The sequence below is a fragment of the Telopea speciosissima genome, chromosome 1, assembly GCF_018873765.1.
Source record: "Telopea speciosissima isolate NSW1024214 ecotype Mountain lineage chromosome 1, Tspe_v1, whole genome shotgun sequence".
NCBI lineage: Eukaryota > Viridiplantae > Streptophyta > Magnoliopsida > Proteales > Proteaceae > Telopea > Telopea speciosissima.
Window position 1 is genome coordinate 34,003,963 of NC_057916.1, and position 17,951 is coordinate 34,021,913.

Sequence of the window (17,951 nt, forward strand, 5' to 3'; positions counted from 1 at the left end):
TCCTCCTTCATTTATGTACTAGGGTTTTCTCATCCAACCCAGAAACTTAAACGACCCTCAAAACTGAAAATTGTGAAGAGAATCAATCACTGATTGCCTAGCTTTGATACCATGTAGAAAACCTAGGACCTGTAACCAGTAACTTGAGAGAGAAGAGAAGATGGAAGAAGAATTGATTGTAATGCTTGAGTGCCTTAATAGACCACCCAGCCCCTTTATTTATAATAACCAAAATTACACCTTATTCCTACTCAAAGTAGGAATGCAACTTATTCCTAATCAAAGTAGGAATGATTCCTAATCAAAATAGGAATGCCCCCCTTGCCTATTCCTATTAGGAATTCCCATTACAACTAGGAATCCCAAATAGAGATCGGTTAAGGGGAAACAATACAGAAAAGGAAATAAAAATAAAAGACAAAACTAATAAAACCAAAAGACTAAATTACCCCTATCGGGTAATTTAGCCTATCTTAACACTCCCCCTCAAGCTGGAGCAATACAAATAAGTAAAGAAAGAAGATCCAGCTTGAACTAAAGAAAAAAGAACTCCTAATAATGCTAATAGTACCCAACAAAGAACCTTGAAGCAAACTAAACAAGGAAACTAATCTCCTCCTAGCTAAAACTCCCATATAAAGAAAGTAATTGAAAAATACAAAGAATCTCAGTCGCATGGCCTGGTTTGGGTAAAATATTTGTACAATGATGAATCAGACCATTCTAATTCAAGATGAAGCTTCTTTTAAACATTTATTATTGAAATGTTTGGTGAAAAGTAGACGAGAAAATAACTGCAGTAGGAATAGGTGGGCCTCATTTGAACATAACTTTTATTTTGGTTGGTTTCTGGTTATATTCATTGTAGCTGGTTCAGGAAGGGATTCTTTCAGCTCTCACAAGAAGGATCTTAAATTTTTGCAGGCATTGAAGCAATTGCCTCGAGAAAAGATCCAACTAGCGACAAAATTTGGTGTTGTAAGAATTGAGCCAACTAAAATGGTAGTAAATGGTACTCCTGAATATGTCCGTGCCTGTTGTGAAGGGAGCCTGGAGCGTCTTGGTGTGGAGTACATTGATCTCTATTATCAACATCGGGTGGACACATCAACACCTATTGAGGAAACTGTAAGTATTTCACCCTCCTAATTTTTTAAGACGTTGAGTTTGAAGGATTTTTCTTTCGTCTTAAATGTTGAATTTGTCTCAATCTCTTGTTTGATGATTACAGATCTCTTTGGTTGATAAGATATTATTATTTTTTTTTTGAAAGGTAGATGGGGGAACTTAAGAAGTTGGTGGAAGAGGGAAAAGTAAAATACATTGGGTTATCTGAAGCCAGTCCAGACACAATTAGGAGAGCGCATGCAGTTCATCCTATCACTGCTGTACAAATGGAATGGTCCCTGTGGACGCGTGACATTGAGGAAGAGATAATCCCACTTTGCAGGTTTCTTCAAAATGACAATCCTTCTCCTGGAACCTCTCTATCCTGCGTAAAATTATCGCCCCCCCCCCCCCTCTAATGATAAGCTTATTTACTTAGGCTTTTTCTACCTTTTTTTTTTCAAATTTCGTACTCAAAATTCCCATTTTTATGTCTCAATTTACTTTAGGCAAAGCCATTTGGAATTTAAATTCCTAAGGCATCTCTTTAAATCTTGAATTATATTTTTTGGCAATGAATCAGCACTCAACAGACTGGTTACTTCTCTCCCCCTCCCCCTCCCCCTCCCCCTCCTTTTTATCTAAAGTATGCAAGTGATATCCTTGTACATGATGGCGAGCAGGGAACTTGGTATTGGGATTGTGCCTTACAGTCCTCTTGGTCGTGGCTTTTTTGGTGGCAAGGCAGTTGTTGAAAGTCTACCTGCAAACAGTTTCTTGGTATGAAAATTGGATCTTGATTAGGTCTTTTCCTGTTTTGATCCCAATTGCTTCAGCATATAGGTTAGGATTACTCATTCTGCATGGGTTGATGAGCTTGTTTAGCTGATGGCCACCCTTGTATGTTTAGGTCTCACATCCTAGGTTCAAAGGAGAGAACTTTGATAAGAACAAAATCCTATACACACGGATGGAGAACTTGGCTGCAAAGCATAGATGCACCCCTGCTCAACTAGCATTAGCATGGGTTCTCTATCAAGGCGATGATGTGGTCCCTATCCCCGGTGAGTGACTTTTATCATTTCTCTAGAACAGAAGGGTTAGGTTTGGGTTAATTGAATGTCATGTAGTTTGTGTTTCTTAGTTGTACCCTAGCTATTTTTGTTCTTTCTCAATAAATTATCCCTTATGAAAAAAAAAGAAGGAATCTGGAATCTTTAATTTTGTTGATGATTTTTATTTGTTTACCGCTTTGAGAGCATGAATGCTTCATTAGTTACAAATTTCAGTTTCTTTCCCATACCTCATTTCAAATAAAATTCCCGAAGTAAATTTTCTAGTCATATTACCAAACTGAGATAAAGTGTTACTTGACTCCAAAGTAGAACCATGTATGTCAGGGTTCATTGGGATATTTCCAAAACAAACACCAAAACTTTCAACTTGGAAAAAGATGCCTTTCTTTTGTCACTCTTTGATAGTTTGTAGTTTCTCAATCCTAAATCAGAATATATTTTTAAAAGATGCATTTTATCTGTGTTCATTTCCGTGAAATGATTGTGATGTAAGTATCTGAAATGGTCTTGCTGATCTCCTTGTTAAATTTCTCCAGGAACAACTAAAATTAAAAACCTTGAAGATAATATTGGCGCATTGAAGATGAAGCTGACGGAAGATGATTTGAAAGAGATTTCTGATGCAGTACCTATCAATGCAGTAGCGGGTTCTAGAACCTATGATAGTATGCAGCAGTCCATGTGGAAGTTTGCAAATACACCCCCAAAGGCTGCTGAGGTCTCAACTATATAGTCTTCATGTTTTTTATCCAAGTTACTTGAACCATACTAGTTTTAGTGAGTTTTTAACCTTATTAATGGTAATAAATCCATTTGAGATGGTAGAAAAAACTCATTTTGGAGAATTCTTGATGTATTTGTCTGAGCTACTGAATCACCTGTCATTGTTTCCAGAATGATACTGGGATATATAAAATTTTGACCTGAAAATATAGTGATGATTGTATGTTATTTTGGTATGCAACAACATACGGCTACTTGAATAGATATTTCATGGGTTGTTGTTGTTAACTTGTCATCCTCTTGGGGGAATATCTATCACTCCCCTATACTTAGCTTATATTTTCTCTAACTCTCCTACCTCAAAACTTCTTTTCTAATTCCCCCCCCCCCCCCCCAAAAGCAGAACTCAACCACTCTTTCTTCCTTTATAAATTTAAAGGGATTGAATAATCTGTCCTGTTCATACAATGTTTGTAATTGAACTGCCATTGTAATGCTTGCTACACTGTCATCTGTGCACACCTCTGCCTGGAGCACTTTAATTTTATTGAGTACAGTTATCCATTTTTTCTTCTAACCTAAGACATGTTACTTATTTTATGTTTCAACTCTGTAAGTAACAGCAAGCATCAATTTTGGCTCTTTTAGAAAATTGCAGGTGTCCTAATTGGATACATGTTTGATAAAAACTCCAAACGAAAATCCATTGCAATTATGTGACTTTAGCCAAGCAGGCCCAACAGGCACTCCCGCGCACAGGGGCCTCTGCGGGCATGCCGCACAGCGTGCGAATGCCTGCCCCTTGCCATTGCCACTCTAAGGCACCTTTGTCGAGAGAGATGCAGTAGAGGCCATTTGGCTGTGACCCTTACACAACCTTGCCCTGTTGAGGTATATGGTGTGTGGCCATCCTGTGCCCGGTGCCCTTGTGATGCCATGCATATCTTGTAAGGTGTCTCCTGCCTATCTAGGCTACATGGCCTTACGACATGGGCTATGTGGCCTTGTGTTGCTTGTTTTCCAAGGAACAACCCCCCCCCCACCTTCAAAGAAGCCTAAGAAGCCTAGGAGCCTACGACCGAAGGTTTTTGCTGACATCCATTTCATAATTGAATCCAATATGTTGGTGGAACCAATCAACTAATGGAGTTTAGACTCTCTGTCCACTTCACATGTTTATAATGTGTTACAAGGTTTTCATACGGCAAGAAAGCTTCAAAAAAATGAGATTAGATCATGGTTTGAGGAATCGGTATCGGATCAGCTGATTCGTATCGATATCAGTGGAGATCAATCCCACATCAATGGATCGATATGGTAAGGGTAAAAATGTAAAAAAAAAATCAAATTTATAGAAGCAATCATGGCTGAATCTGGACCGATACAGCCGATCCGGATAAGTATCGGATCGGTATCGGTATTAGATTGATTCTGCTTACTAAACCCCTGGATACGACTTAAAGTGGGGACCGGAGCTGAGGTCGATGTTTTTGCCATTGACACTTTCTTTTTAAGTTTAGGTGATGTTGGAATAATCACTTTAAATTATTGTTATTATGACCCTAGTTTTCGTAAGAACATTATTATGATCGCTTTAAATTCTGGATGTTCTTTTCAATTTAATACAAATGTTGTTATTAGATTTAAAGGAAAGTTTATTGCTTTTGGATTTTATGAGAATAGTCTCTATTTTTTGAAATCCAAGTATAAAACAGAAAATTTCAGCATAGTTATCACTAGTTCTGAAAGCTAGCTCCATTTACTCTACATACTTATAGCATTTAAGGCTAGGCCGTCGTAGAGTAGATACAATGAATAGGTTGATAAATGATAGACCTTTGAAAAGTTTAAAGGTAAAACCTTATCCAACTTGTGAATCTCGTTTACAGGAAAGATAGCCAAGAAACCCTCCAAAAATGGTAGAAGAGCTAATTGTGTTTTAGAATTAATTCATTCTAATGTATATGGTCCAATAAATATTCAGGCCAAATATAAATATGAATATTTTATCACTTTAACCAATGACTACTGTTATGGATACGTTTATCTAATGCATCATAAAGTGGAAGACTTTAAAAAGTTCAAAAAATTTTGAGTTGAGATTGAGAACCATTTAGACAAACGAATCAAATGTTTTACATTTGATCGATGTGGGGAATACTTATCAAATGAATTTAGGGACTGCACGAAATAGAATAGAATTTTGTCTCATTTGACTGTCCCAGCGACACTTTAGCAAAATGGTGTCTCACAAAGAAGGAATCAAACTCTGTTAGACATGGTTTATTCAATGCTCATCTACTCTGAGTTAAGTCTATCAGTTTAGAGACATGCCTTAGAATCAACAATCTATATACTTAATAGAGTTCCTACAACTCTGTACCAAGAAAACTTTTTGAGTTGTAGAGGACGAAAGCCAAGTTTACAACATCATAGGGTTTGGGGCCGCATTACACATGTAAGAAAGCAGTAAACATATAAGTTAGAATAAAAAACTGATAGATGTTATTTCTAGGCTATGCCAAAGATACTATAGGATATTACTTTTACAACCCTGTAGAACAACAAGTGTTTTTAAGTAAGCATATGATGTTTCTAGTGGAAGACCTTGCTATTCGATTTGAGCCTATAGGCTTTAGGACGTTGTCTAGTGACTCTGTCCCTACCATTATGACTCAACCTAATTACACTAACTCTATTGTTACTGTGCAACAACCTAATGAGCCTTTACTAAGTGGGAGATCTATAAGAAGAGTTCTACATGGTGGTAGGTCTATAATAACCAAAAAATTAGAAGAGTTTTACATGGATTCGATTCATTGGATTCGGATTCCAACACTTACTATTTGGCAGTTAATGATGTTGATGCAGATCACTAGATGGAAGCTATACAATCTGAGGTTGAAGTCTGGACTTTGGACTCTTGTGAATCCACCTAAAGGCGTAAAGCTCATTAGATGCAAGTGAATTTATAAGAGGAAGAAACGTGTGGATAGGAAAGTAGAGATATTCAAAGCAAGATTAGTGGCGAATGATTATACCAAACATGAAGATATATTATGATGAAGCCTTCTCGCCAATAGCGATGATTAAGTACATTCGGATTTTATTATCATGTGTAGCATATATACTTTGATTATGAAATATGGTAAATGGACGTGCAGTCAATCTTTCTAAATGGTCATCTTGAGGAAAATATCTATATGAAACAATCAGAGGGGTTTATTTCTCAAGAAGAAGAAACCACAGCATGCAAGTTGTTGAGGTCCATTTATGGTCAAACAAATTTCAAGAAGCTAGACCATTCGTTCTAATGAGACAATCAAAATGTTCGACTTTGATCAAAATATTAATGAATTAACCATGCGTGTATAAAAGGACCAGTGGGAGTGCAATGTGTGCCTTAGTCCTATATGTAGATGACATATTATTGATTGGCTGATCTAAATCTTGTGTTACCATGACTGATGGAAGCTATAACAAATCATTGGGACTATCTGGATGGTGGGCTATTGTCTTTCCCGTAGGCACAAACCAGGTCTATGCTTGAACAGGTACAAGAGAATGCAGTCGTGCGTTTGAAGCTGCATTAAAACGAATCAGATTAGCCTTTGACATGGCTAAGGAGAAAGGCCTTAGGAAGGCTTTGGTAGTTTCGGATTGTGGAGAGGCCAGTCTCGTTATCCCTTCCAATTCACTGCCCCCTCCAATTCCTTCAATTCCTTGCATAGAAGAAAAAATGATCACCCTAACCCCTGCTCGAACACACTGCCCAAAGTGGGGTAGGTTGGTCATTTTCGCTCTTATGTGAGGAATTTGAGAAAATTAGAGCGGGCAGCGAATTGGAAGTGATAATTATTCGTCATTAACTTAAATTCTAAGGTTTGTTTTCGTTGTTTTTTTATTTTTTGGGTAAGAGGTTTGTAGACCTGCTGGCCAAGAAAGCAATCAAACCTAGTCTATCCATGAATCGTTATGGGGATGTAATAGAATGATGCTTTGCATAGTTAAAAGTAAAACTTTTAAAAAAAATAAAAAAAATAAAAAAAATTTAAAACCGAGAGGGGAAAACTTCACAAAATGGCTAAAAATACTAGTGATAAATTTACATTCCCACCAAAAATTCCTGAACATTATAATTAAGATTGGCAAAATAAAGAATTGGAGATGCGGGGTATCGATCCCCGTACCTCTCGCATGCTAAGCGAGCGCTCTACCATCTGAGCTACATCCCCTCCATTCAATTGAATTTTATAGTTGTAATATTGGATTTAAAGTCCAATGTCCTAACCGCTCAACCAACAAGCTCAACGTGAGGGTTCTTTTGATTTGAAGATTAATTATTGAAATTAACGAAATCATAATCAATTGCCATGATTCAATAGTTAAACTCTTTAACTATGCTTTGTTTTTGCTGTGAAATATTTTATAAGATCTGCTGAAAATCATTACAAATTTGTATCAAGACTAGGAAGAGGGAAAACATTTGCTGATAATTAATTCAAAAAATTGAAAAACTATATCTCTTTCAAAATTCAGGATGTTATTTATTAAAATAGTGATGATAAATAACATGCTATGGGGAGAAGGATTTCCAGTTGGGTTGGGCACATCTATTCCCGCAGTCAGAACAGCACCCAGGCCACGTGTTGAGCTTGGGACCACGTCGAACACCTTTCAACGCATCCCACGTAGGGATGTAAACAGATCGGATTCGGCTTGGATAGTGCTATATCTGCATCCGCATCCCATTAGCTTTCGAACGGATTCGGATAGTGCTAAACGGATACGGACACAAATACGGATCGGGTATTTTATCCGTTTACATGTAAATTTAGCTTTTCGGATAGCTATAGCCTATCCGTATCCGCATCCGTTTAGCTTTCGGACGGACTCGGATAGTGCTAAACGGATACAGACACAGACATAGAAACGGATTTCGGCTATTCATTTACACCCCTAAATTCCCACGCTGTAGAGGAGTTGGATCCCGATATCATGTTCTTCATTAAACAAAAGATTATGTGGTTAGTTTTATAAAAGGATAAATTACACGCCACCCCCTAATTTTCAAATGAAATGCAAATCACCTTTTGGTTTTTGAAAATACTCAAATCACCCCTTGTATTAGACCCCAATATGACAAATTGGTCCCTACCGTTAGTTTTATGTTGTTAAGTGATGATGTCAACCAGTTAAATAAATTTAAATCCCTAAACTACCCTTGACATCCAAACATAGATTTTGAAGGATAGTATTGTAAATTTAATTCTAATGTTTTAGTACAAGGGTAAAATAATCTTTTCACACCAATAACTAACAGTAGACTAACATCGTTACTGTAGAGGGGGACGGATAAGTATTTTAAAAAACCAGGTGGTGACATGTAATTTACCCTTTATAAAATAAACCAGATTTTAGGTAATCTTGTGATTGTCTCTTTTTTTTTTTTTTAATATCGTGTTTCAAATGGAATTGACCCTTTAAATAAACTTCAAAGCACGATTCTCATGGTTTAGTGCACGGTATCAGAATGAATATCGATAATCTACAAAATCAATACAGTATCGGCTTGGATTGACTGTATCGAACAACTTTGCCATTGATTCTCCTTTAAAAATGAGTTTTTTGACACCTTTACCCCTTGTTTGTACTGTACTACCAATATGATATCAACATCGATGACTAGCAAAACTGGTACATATCACCCGAGACCGATACCTCAAACCATGACGAATCTAGTTACATCATCCCACCACTAAAAAAGGCTAAAAAGTGACTAGGTGATGCCACGGATAACATCATATGCAAAGTCACTATTAATTCTTCATGATATTAGTACATTTTTTTTTATGAAAGTCGAGAAAAAATTATATATTAAACATTAGTGAATATACATGTTTGTTATAGTTTTTATATTGCCCGGTTTTAGCTAGATATCTGGCAAGTCGGCTACATTCATGATATTAGTACATGGGCGGCTGAGTTGAATACATTTCTCTCTTCTACTTGTTCTTCCATTGATAAGACAGTGCCTTTAGTCTTAGAATTTTATAGTTGTGTTTTTGTCACACAAGAAGGAAAGGGTAGGCTTTGCTTGGGAGCTGAGACTGCTTTGCTTGGTTTAAGTTTTGGCAGCTGTTGAAATACGAAGAAGATCTTGACCTCCTACTGCTGCTTTGCTTGATTTTGATCTATCTATGAATTAAAGGTTCGGGTGCCGGTTAGTTTCTTGAACGAAACCTCTTTTGATAGTTGTCATCGGTTGAGTTCCTAGTTTCTCGTCCGAAACCCTTTCTCGGTTTTACAAAGTTTGTCTCATCCGATTTCTTGACAGAAACCCTTCTCTGCCATTTGTGCGTGTTTTTCTCCACCGTTTGTGTGTGTCATTTCTCTGCCGTTTGGGCGTGTCTCTTCTCCGCTGTTTGTGCGTGTACTACTTCTCTTCTTCTTCTCCGCTCTGTTCACTATGATCCTTGGAACCATCGGTGACGATACCGACGATGACGACTAACCCACCCCTTCTTTCACGGTTCATCACTGCCCCCGCCTTTTCCGTTTTCTTAGTTTGTCTGTTTGTAGGTGTTGCTGACCTAGGTGCTGGTGGCACTGAATTTATCGTCAACTCAGAAACTCCAGCTGCCGTTCAACCTTCACCATACCTCTCCTATCGCCGAACGAATCTTCACTCGCCGGTCAAACAGATCCTTGCAGATCTGTTCGAAAGTAGGTTGTGGCAACGTTTCAGATGGTTTTTTAATTGTCTATCGAAGCATCACTTGTCGATCCAGCAGAACTTTGTCTCTTTAGCAAGTCTGTTTGCAAGTAGACTGTGGCAGCGTGTCGGCATGCGTGGGAAGTCTGGTGTTTTTGGTCTGTTCGGCACATATGGGCCCCCCCTCTATTGGTACATATGTGCATGCGCTTATCTTTAGTTATGTCTATAGCTTTTTCTCTAGGGATATGGTTGGAATCCATTCCTTACTCTGGATGACCCAGTCAATGGCATGTGAGACCGGGTCAATTTCCACTCATTGGTTTTGGATACCATATATCCATACCTTGTGTTTATCATGCTCTCTATCTATCTTATGTATTTTGTTTTCCTTTGTTTGGCATTGGACGCTCATGAATGAATAACCTTCTTTTCTATAAAAAAAAAAAAGACAAGACAATGCCTTTATCTCATAATATTGACTATATGTGACTAAATTTTGTGGATCATTCAATGGTAGTTTTGATAATATCAGTGAAGCGTTGGGCTCCTCTGTAGCACGACAAGGAGTGTAGCGCACATCCAACGGCTCGTAGTGTTTGGGCACATAGCCCAACACCCCCAACGGCCCACAGTGCTTTGGCACACAGCCCAACACCCCACCTGTGTGTTGAGTTGTATGCCCGAGCACTGCGGGCCGTCAGATAGTGCGCTACAAACCCTGTCATGCTACAGAGGACCCAAATCCCTTAATGAGGAGGCAGGACCTCAATGTTCCTTTTTAATAGACAGTTTGTCTTGACAAATATGGATCATGGCTTTTTAGGATGTTTTCAAAGAAGAGAAAGAGAGGGATTACAACAAGACCTATAAAGGGAAAATGTTCTCTGCACCGGAAGCGTAGGTTGCGCCCAAACACATTGGGTGGGTGAAATGATTACCCCGCCCCCCTGAATGGCCGAAATTCCTATCCTGTCCTATCCAATGTGTCTGGGCACAATCTATGCTATCTGTTCCATTTCCTGGGTAGGCCCATTTTCCCAACTTACTCTAATAGAGGGGGCAGAAATGACCACCCTACTCCTGCCCAAATACATTGTCTAGCTGGGATCCACCCCCCTCTATTAGAGAAACTTGGAGAAATGGAGCGAACAGGAAATGAAGCAGATAAAAATACGTCTATGCACCGGTGTGCTGTGGTGCAGAGAACATCACCCCTTCAATAAATTTTCTGGGGAGGGGAAGGTTGGACAAGCTACCAGCATGCACCAATGGGGAGCACGGGATGGGGGTGGGAAAGGATGTCACTTAAGAAGGGATGAAAGAGAGACATGGCTGAGCGGATCCGCGGCTTGGCTTGATCATCCATTTCCCAAAAAGAATTCTCAAACAAATTAGACAAATTTCCGATACAAATACGTCATACAATACGTCATACAGAGTCCAACGACGTTGGCGTCAAAGTCCAACTTCTTGGGCAAGAGGTAATGGACCTTGCAAGGTGTGGTCACTGGTTCGTACTTACTTCCCTACCTTCTACTTTATTTACTCTCGAGTTTATTCTTCTTCATCTTCAGCTTCTTATAAATAGCGTTAAGAGTGCATCAATTCACTCTCAGTCTCTGATCACTTTCATATTCGGGTACTGAAAAGGAAAGGTAAACTGAAAATATTTAGACAAACAGTAGAAAATGGCAGAAGAGCAGATCATCGTTCAAATCCCAAAGGTGATTCTAGGAACTCAAGGATTTGAGGTAAAGCCTTCCTTCACTTTTCCAGAGTTTCCAAGTTGTTGTAAATTTCTTCTTTTGGTTTTTATAATTCTCATCCTTTTGCCGGAGTTTTCTTTTCTTTTCTGAAATGATTTCATGTCCTGGACGTTAAGGTCTTAGACTTACCGTAGTTGATCAATAGCCTCTCCCTCTCTCTTGTTTCTATTATTTTCAGAGGCAATTCAATAGGCATCTTTGTGTATTTTCTCTGATGAAAGAGTAGGCCTTTTTATCCCCCCCCCCCCCACCCCTCCCCTCCCCTCCCAATTGTAGATATAAAATCTCCTACTGCTGTTTCAGAGATTCATGTTAGTATTCAATCCTCCAATCACATTACTGTTGAAAAAATGGATAAAGAACCAGACCATTTTCATCAATAACTCAATTATGGATGTAAAGTGTACTGCTGGATATGATAAGAGAATCTCTGTTATGTGGGATAAGTTAAAGGACTTGATTTAACGCGTTCCATTAGCTCTAGAGTTTTTGGTGTATCAAGTACCTAACAATCTCACTTACCACCGAAGCACCCTTGAGGTTAAAATAAAGGAATATTAATACATACATCATGTTCTGGCAAAGAAGTTGATCAGTCGAAGTTTTGATCAGTATGTAGAGTCACTGTAAGCTTAGTCATTGTTGAAGATAGTGAAAGAGTGCTTTTAGTTTGGAAAGATCACTAATATAATGAACTTGTATATTCTGTTTTTCTGCTTTTTCAAGCTACCTCTACTAGTTCTTTGAATCAAATTCAATTTGTGATTTAGTATGAATTGCAAATTGTCCCCTTATTTACATTTGTAGAGATGTGTCTAAATAACTTACCTATAAAAAAAATGTTCTAAATAACTTGAAAATGCCACTTTCCCATTTTTCTGGTCCCGTAAGAGACATGGGTATCTGTTGATAATCTAGGGTGTGACTACTATATTTTTCCTTTTCTGCCCATGGCTTTAAAAAGTCTATTCGTGAATTTATAGAATTCCCTTTTAGCTATGTAATGGATTACTTTCATCCTTGTTTCTCTGTATCTGTATTGTGTTATAATGTTACTTGCAAGAATTTCATGTTCTTGATCCACTTTGAAGCCATCCCAATGATTGATCTACTTCTTATAGAAATGTTTCCAGTCCACTATATTTTATGTCATACATTTACCCAAAGGGCTGAATTGTTTGAATATATTTTTGCTTTTAAATTCTCTAAGGTTTTCCTCATGATTTTTCTTAAAAGTCAGGTTATTTTCTCCAAAGAAATTGATAGCCAAAAATTATAAGGTGTGACAAACAGTTAAGTGTGACTGAGTAACTTGGTTATTTTTAGTGGAACTCAGTCTGATCGGCCATAGCTTTATCTAGGTATATACTCTTAAGCACGACTATTCGCGGGATTTCTTGATGTATGGTATTGACCCAACCCTTCATTTCCAAAAGGTAAAAGGTGTAGCATCATGATAATATGATAGATAGGTAGACAAACCCTTTTTTTGATTTTTTACCTTTTTTTTTTTTTGTTGTTGTTCCTTTGCCCCTCATTCAATGCTGTACTCCATTCCCTACCCCCACCCCCAACCTCCATCCCCCCACAAACAAAAAGAAGGAAAAATAAAAGAAGACAGTAAAGAAAAGAAACATCCATTGGTTATTCTGTTGTTCCATTGAAGAATTTTAATGCTTTTTACTGATAGTCTTCTCAATACAAACTATGAAACTCCATGCAAACTGAAAGCAAAACTTTGATGCATTCCTGCTTACTTTGGTAGAAAGTGATATAAGAAGCTTGAAAGTAATTTAACAATGGGATTATTATTCGAGGAGAGCAAAAACTGATGTAAAATGGATGAAATCTCAAGAAGTAAGCAATCTCAACTTAGTTCTCTATTCAAGAGTATCTACAAAAGGCAAAGAAAGATTTTTTTTTTTTTTTTTGTGGTTCTAGATGATGGGCAAGGGTACAAGAGAGATAAGATCAGGGAAAATTTACAATGAACTTAAAGTAATATTAAATTATTCCAACAAGAATCTCTCTGGTACCATCATGTGACTGGAGAGACTGAGATGCTCTGTTCGTATCAAGAAAGAAGGTGAAAAACAGAGCCATTACCCAGTGCTGGTCCCGCCTATGCAAGGTCCTGGGACTGGGAGGGGTGAGATTGGAGACAGTACTAATTGGAATGTACAAATGTACATTTTGTTTCCATAAAACTACTTCAATATTAACATTTTGTTTCTAACTTCCTATTCTCTCTTCACTCTCCAGGTCTCAAAGTTGGGGTTTGGGTGCATGGGACTAACTGGAATTTACAATGCTCCTGTCTCTGAGGATGTTGGAATCTCAATTATCAAAGAAGCTTTTAGTAAAGGAATCACATTCTTTGACACAGCTGATGTCTATGGAGTTCATGCTAATGAAGTCCTGGTTGGAAAGGTATACAAATCCATGCATGATCTTGATAAACTGAATATTTATGCTTCTGTGCCAGACTCTTAAACCAGTAATTGCCATTTCCTATCTATAAAATTGTGTGCAGTCCTTTTACATTTTTTGGTTTATAAATGAGGTAGGCTCAGATTACGATGAGATGCCTACAGGCTATGGATATAAGTAATAACCCCCATTCTAATTCCAGATGAATACTCTTTTAAACACTTATGATTCAACTATTTGGTGAAAAGTAGCTGAGAAAATAACTTCAGTAGGAACAGAAGGGCCTCGTTTGAACATAACTCACACTTTGCTATGTTTCTGGTTCTATTCATAGTAGCTGGTTCAGGAATGGGTTCTTTCAGTTCTCACGCGAAGGATCTTTTATCTTTGCAGGCATTGAAGCAATTGCCTCGAGAAAAGATCCAGCTAGCAACAAAATTTGGTATTGTAAGAACAGAGACAACTGCAGTGGTAGTTAATGGTACAACTACAGTGGTAGTTAATGGTACTCCTGAATACGTCCGTGCCTGTTGTGAGGGGAGCCTGAAGCGTCTGGGTGTGGAGTATATTGATCTCTATTATCAACATCGGGTGGACACATCAACACCTATTGAGGAAACTGTAAGTCCTTGACTCTCCTGCTTTAGTTTGGAGAATATTTCTTTCATCTTAAATGTTGGATTTGACCAAATTCCTCATGTTTAACGATTACTGATCTCTATGGCTGATTAGAGATTATTTTTTTCCAAATGTAGATGGGGGAACTTAAGAAGTTGGTGGAAGAGGGAAAAATAAAATACATTGGGTTATCTGAAGCCAGTCCAGACACAATTAGGAGGGCACATGCAGTTCATCCTATCACTGCTGTACAAATGGAATGGTCCCTGTGGACACGCGATATTGAGGAAGAGATAATCCCACTTTGCAGGTTCTTCAAAATGGCAATCCTTCTCATGGAACCTATATTTACACTTTTTATTTTTTTCAAATTCCATTTTTGTTACTTCAACTTCCATTTTTATATCCCAATTTACTTTAGGCAAGGCCAATTGGATTTTAAATTCCTGAGAGATCTTTTTAAATTTTGTATCTGTGTTGGTACTGAATCTTCACTCAGCAGATTTAAACTGTCCAGTTACTTCTCTTTCTCTCTCTCTCCCACCCACCTTTCATTAGAATATGCAAGTGATGTCCTTGTAAATATCGGCATGCAGGGAACTTGGTATTGGGGTTGTGCCTTACAGTCCTCTTGGTCGTGGCTTTTTTGGTGGCAAGGCAGTTGTTGAAAGTCTACCTGCAAACAGTTACTTGGTATGAAAATAGGATCTTGGTTTAAGGTCTTTTCCTGTTTCTCTTCCAATTGCTATAGGCTGGGATTACCCATTCTGCATGGATAGATGAGCTAATTGAGGTGATGTCCACTCTTCTGTGTTTAGGTCTTTCATCCTCGGTTCATAGGAGAAAACTTTGATAAGAACAAAATCCTTTACGCACGGATGGAGAACTTGGCAGCAAAGTATGGATGCACCCCTGCTCAACTAGCACTAGCATGGATTCTCCATCAAGGCGATGATGTGGTCCCTATCCCAGGTGAGTCACTTTTATCATTTCTCTAGAACTGAAGGCTTACAGAATGGTTCCAAAACTGTTGGGTACTTTATCTGTGTAGTGGGTTTCAGGTTTGGGTTGGATGTCATGTAGTTTGTGTTCCTTTCTTGAACCCTAGATATTTTTGTTCTTTCTCAATAAATTATTTCCTTATGAACAAAAAGAAGGAATCTAGAATTTTTAATTTTGTTGATGATTTTTATTAGATCACTGCTATGAGAGCATAAAAAAAAAAAAAAAAAAAAAAAAAAAAAAGAGGGCATCCTAGTGCACAAGGCTCCCACTACTGCAGGGTCTGGAAGGGGCAAATGTACACAATCTTACCCCCTACTTCGCAAGAGAGGTTGTTTCGAAGTTTTGAACCCGGAACCAACAGGTTGCAATAGTAACTTAACTGTTGTGCCATGGCTCGCCACTTTCAAATAAATTTCCAAAGTAAATTTTCTAGTCATAATACAACCACTGAGATATGGTTTCACTTAACTTCAAAGTAGAACCATGTATGTTAGGGTTCATTCTGATGTTTCCAAAATCAGCATTAAAACTTTATGCTTGGAAAAGGATGCCTTTCTTTTGTCACTCTTGTTAGTTTGTAGTTTCTCAACCCCAAATCAAAATAAAATTTTTAAAGTTATGTTTGACTCTGTTCATTTGCATGAAATGATTGTGATGTATCTGAAATGGTCTTGCTGATCTCCTTGTTGAACTTCTTCAGGGACAACTAAAATTAAAAACCTTGAAGATAATATTGGCGCATTGAAGGTGAAGCTGACGGAAGAAGATTTGAAAGAGATTTCTGAAGCAGTACCTATCAATGTGGTAGCGGGTTCTAGAAACTATGATAATTTTCTGCAGCCCACGTGGAGGATTGCAAATACACCCCCAAAACATTCTGAGGTCTCAACAATATAGTCTTCACGTTTTTGGTCCATATTACTTGAACTATATGTTAGAATTACGGCATTATTTGGCAATGTAAGAGTGTGTTGTCATTGTTGGCAACATCGGTGTTTGAAGTGATTGACCAGTGTTGTCATGGTCTAGGATGTGTATGATATGTCAGAGTTGTGCTGGGAATGTTTTCGATGTTTACTGTTTTAGGCATGTATGTGATATGTTTGGGATGTGTTGGACATGTATATGAATGTCAGGTGATGAGTACAGCAAGTTATAGTATGTGGTTGGATGTATTCAGCATGTTTCAGTATGATGAAGATGCATACATGCATGTGGAATGATGTCATTGATTAATTTATATGCATGGTGACATGATGTGTGGTAGCATGTATGATAATGTCATGAATGTATGAGATGCATGATGAATGTATGCATGGATGCATGTTAAATGATGATGTGCGCATGTAAATGCATATGACAGGCATGATAGATGTATGAAATGCAAGAGTTATGAGGTAATATGTATACATGGATGTATGAATCATGTAACAATGATGCATTAGTGCATAGTTGGCATGTGATGCATGCATGGTGAATTGGATGGCATGCATGTCGTGGCAAGGGCAGCAGGACCAAGGCCCCACGGCTATCTGGCCACACAACTCGCCAAAGGGCCACAACCCTATGGCCTTATGGCCAGCTCACAGCCAAGTGCCAAGCCAAGGGAGCAGCAGGCAAGGGGCATGGGCCTTTGCACGCTGGACGGCATGCCCGCAGAAGCCCCGCGTGCGGGCTGCTCATATTGATCCATGCCATCCCTTAGCTAAGGCTCAAGGCACACTTTCGTTCAAAAATTGGCTAAGGCACAAGATGCCCGCCAATTGTTCTGTAAAATGCCTTGAAGAGGATCTGAAAAACGAAGCTCTTCAAAAAAACAAAAAAAAAACGAAGCTCTTGGGAAGATGATATGTCTGAGACATTTTTTTTAAAACCCAATCGGTTCTAGAATGTTTGTAGCCATCTGATCCGGATCCAAAGAATCTGATACCAAATTGATGGGAGAGATGAATGCGTGTAAGGCTATGGGATGCCCGATGCGAAAGATTTGGGTGTTGGCATCACGATTGGTGGATGTATAGTGGGTAATACATCAACGCCTCACAGAAATAAATAAGAATAGTAAGATTCCATCACGAGAGTGTGGATTGGTCATGTGGAGATCCCCTTGTATAACATATTTCACGGAGACAAGAACTCTGTTTCTTACCAAAATCAGGTGTAACACAGGTGTACGAAACGCCTATCATAGACTCTAATTGATTGGCCTGGGCGCATTGTAATTTGTGTGATTGGATTCGTCAGATCCAACGCTCAATATGTAAGGCGCGAGAAACTTATTCAATTGAACGCATCACGCCGCCCCTCGTGCAGCTTTCCGTGTCACGAAAAAGGGGATAGAGAGCATGATTTTCAGGAAGAGGGAGGCCGCGGTTTCTCTGTGTTGGACACTATTATATCTGTCATGGTTTTGCAATGTATCTATATATATATTGTTTAATCCTTCCACAGTGGGTTTTGATAAATTCGAAAAGAGAGAATATTTTCTGTGCTGGGGCGCAAATTGCA

At 38.4% G+C, this 17,951-nt stretch overlaps 2 protein-coding genes, 1 long non-coding RNA gene and 1 other non-coding gene across 4 annotated transcripts in view; 2 read left to right on the forward strand and 2 right to left on the reverse strand.

Annotated features, from left to right (window-relative positions):
* Positions 1 to 3,129, forward strand: part of LOC122648637 (probable aldo-keto reductase 1) — a 16,413-nt gene extending 13,284 nt beyond the window's left edge. The window contains exons 3-7 of the mRNA XM_043841853.1: positions 925 to 1,128; positions 1,278 to 1,450; positions 1,791 to 1,887; positions 2,018 to 2,171; positions 2,720 to 3,129. Of these exons, the coding sequence (XP_043697788.1) occupies positions 925 to 1,128; positions 1,278 to 1,450; positions 1,791 to 1,887; positions 2,018 to 2,171; positions 2,720 to 2,916 (825 nt within the window). The 3' untranslated portion in view covers positions 2,917 to 3,129. The remainder of the gene's footprint in view (positions 1 to 924; positions 1,129 to 1,277; positions 1,451 to 1,790; positions 1,888 to 2,017; positions 2,172 to 2,719) is intronic.
* On the reverse strand, positions 940 to 14,435 carry LOC122648641. The gene is made up of 3 exons (XR_006331108.1): positions 14,312 to 14,435; positions 10,953 to 10,956; positions 940 to 994 (listed from the first exon to the last, which is right to left on the reverse strand). It is a non-coding gene; the product is annotated as an uncharacterized LOC122648641 (long non-coding RNA).
* On the reverse strand, positions 7,069 to 7,141 carry TRNAA-AGC. Its single transcript has one exon. It is a non-coding gene; the product is annotated as a tRNA-Ala (tRNA).
* Positions 11,232 to 16,365, forward strand: LOC122648636 (probable aldo-keto reductase 1). The gene is made up of 7 exons (XM_043841852.1): positions 11,232 to 11,375; positions 13,653 to 13,820; positions 14,214 to 14,441; positions 14,576 to 14,748; positions 15,035 to 15,131; positions 15,257 to 15,410; positions 16,144 to 16,365. The coding sequence occupies exons 1-7, from the start codon at positions 11,313 to 11,315 to the stop codon at positions 16,338 to 16,340; spliced, it is 1,080 nt and encodes a 359-aa protein (XP_043697787.1). The 5' UTR covers positions 11,232 to 11,312; the 3' UTR covers positions 16,341 to 16,365.
* The last annotated feature ends 1,586 nt before the right edge of the window (positions 16,366 to 17,951 follow it).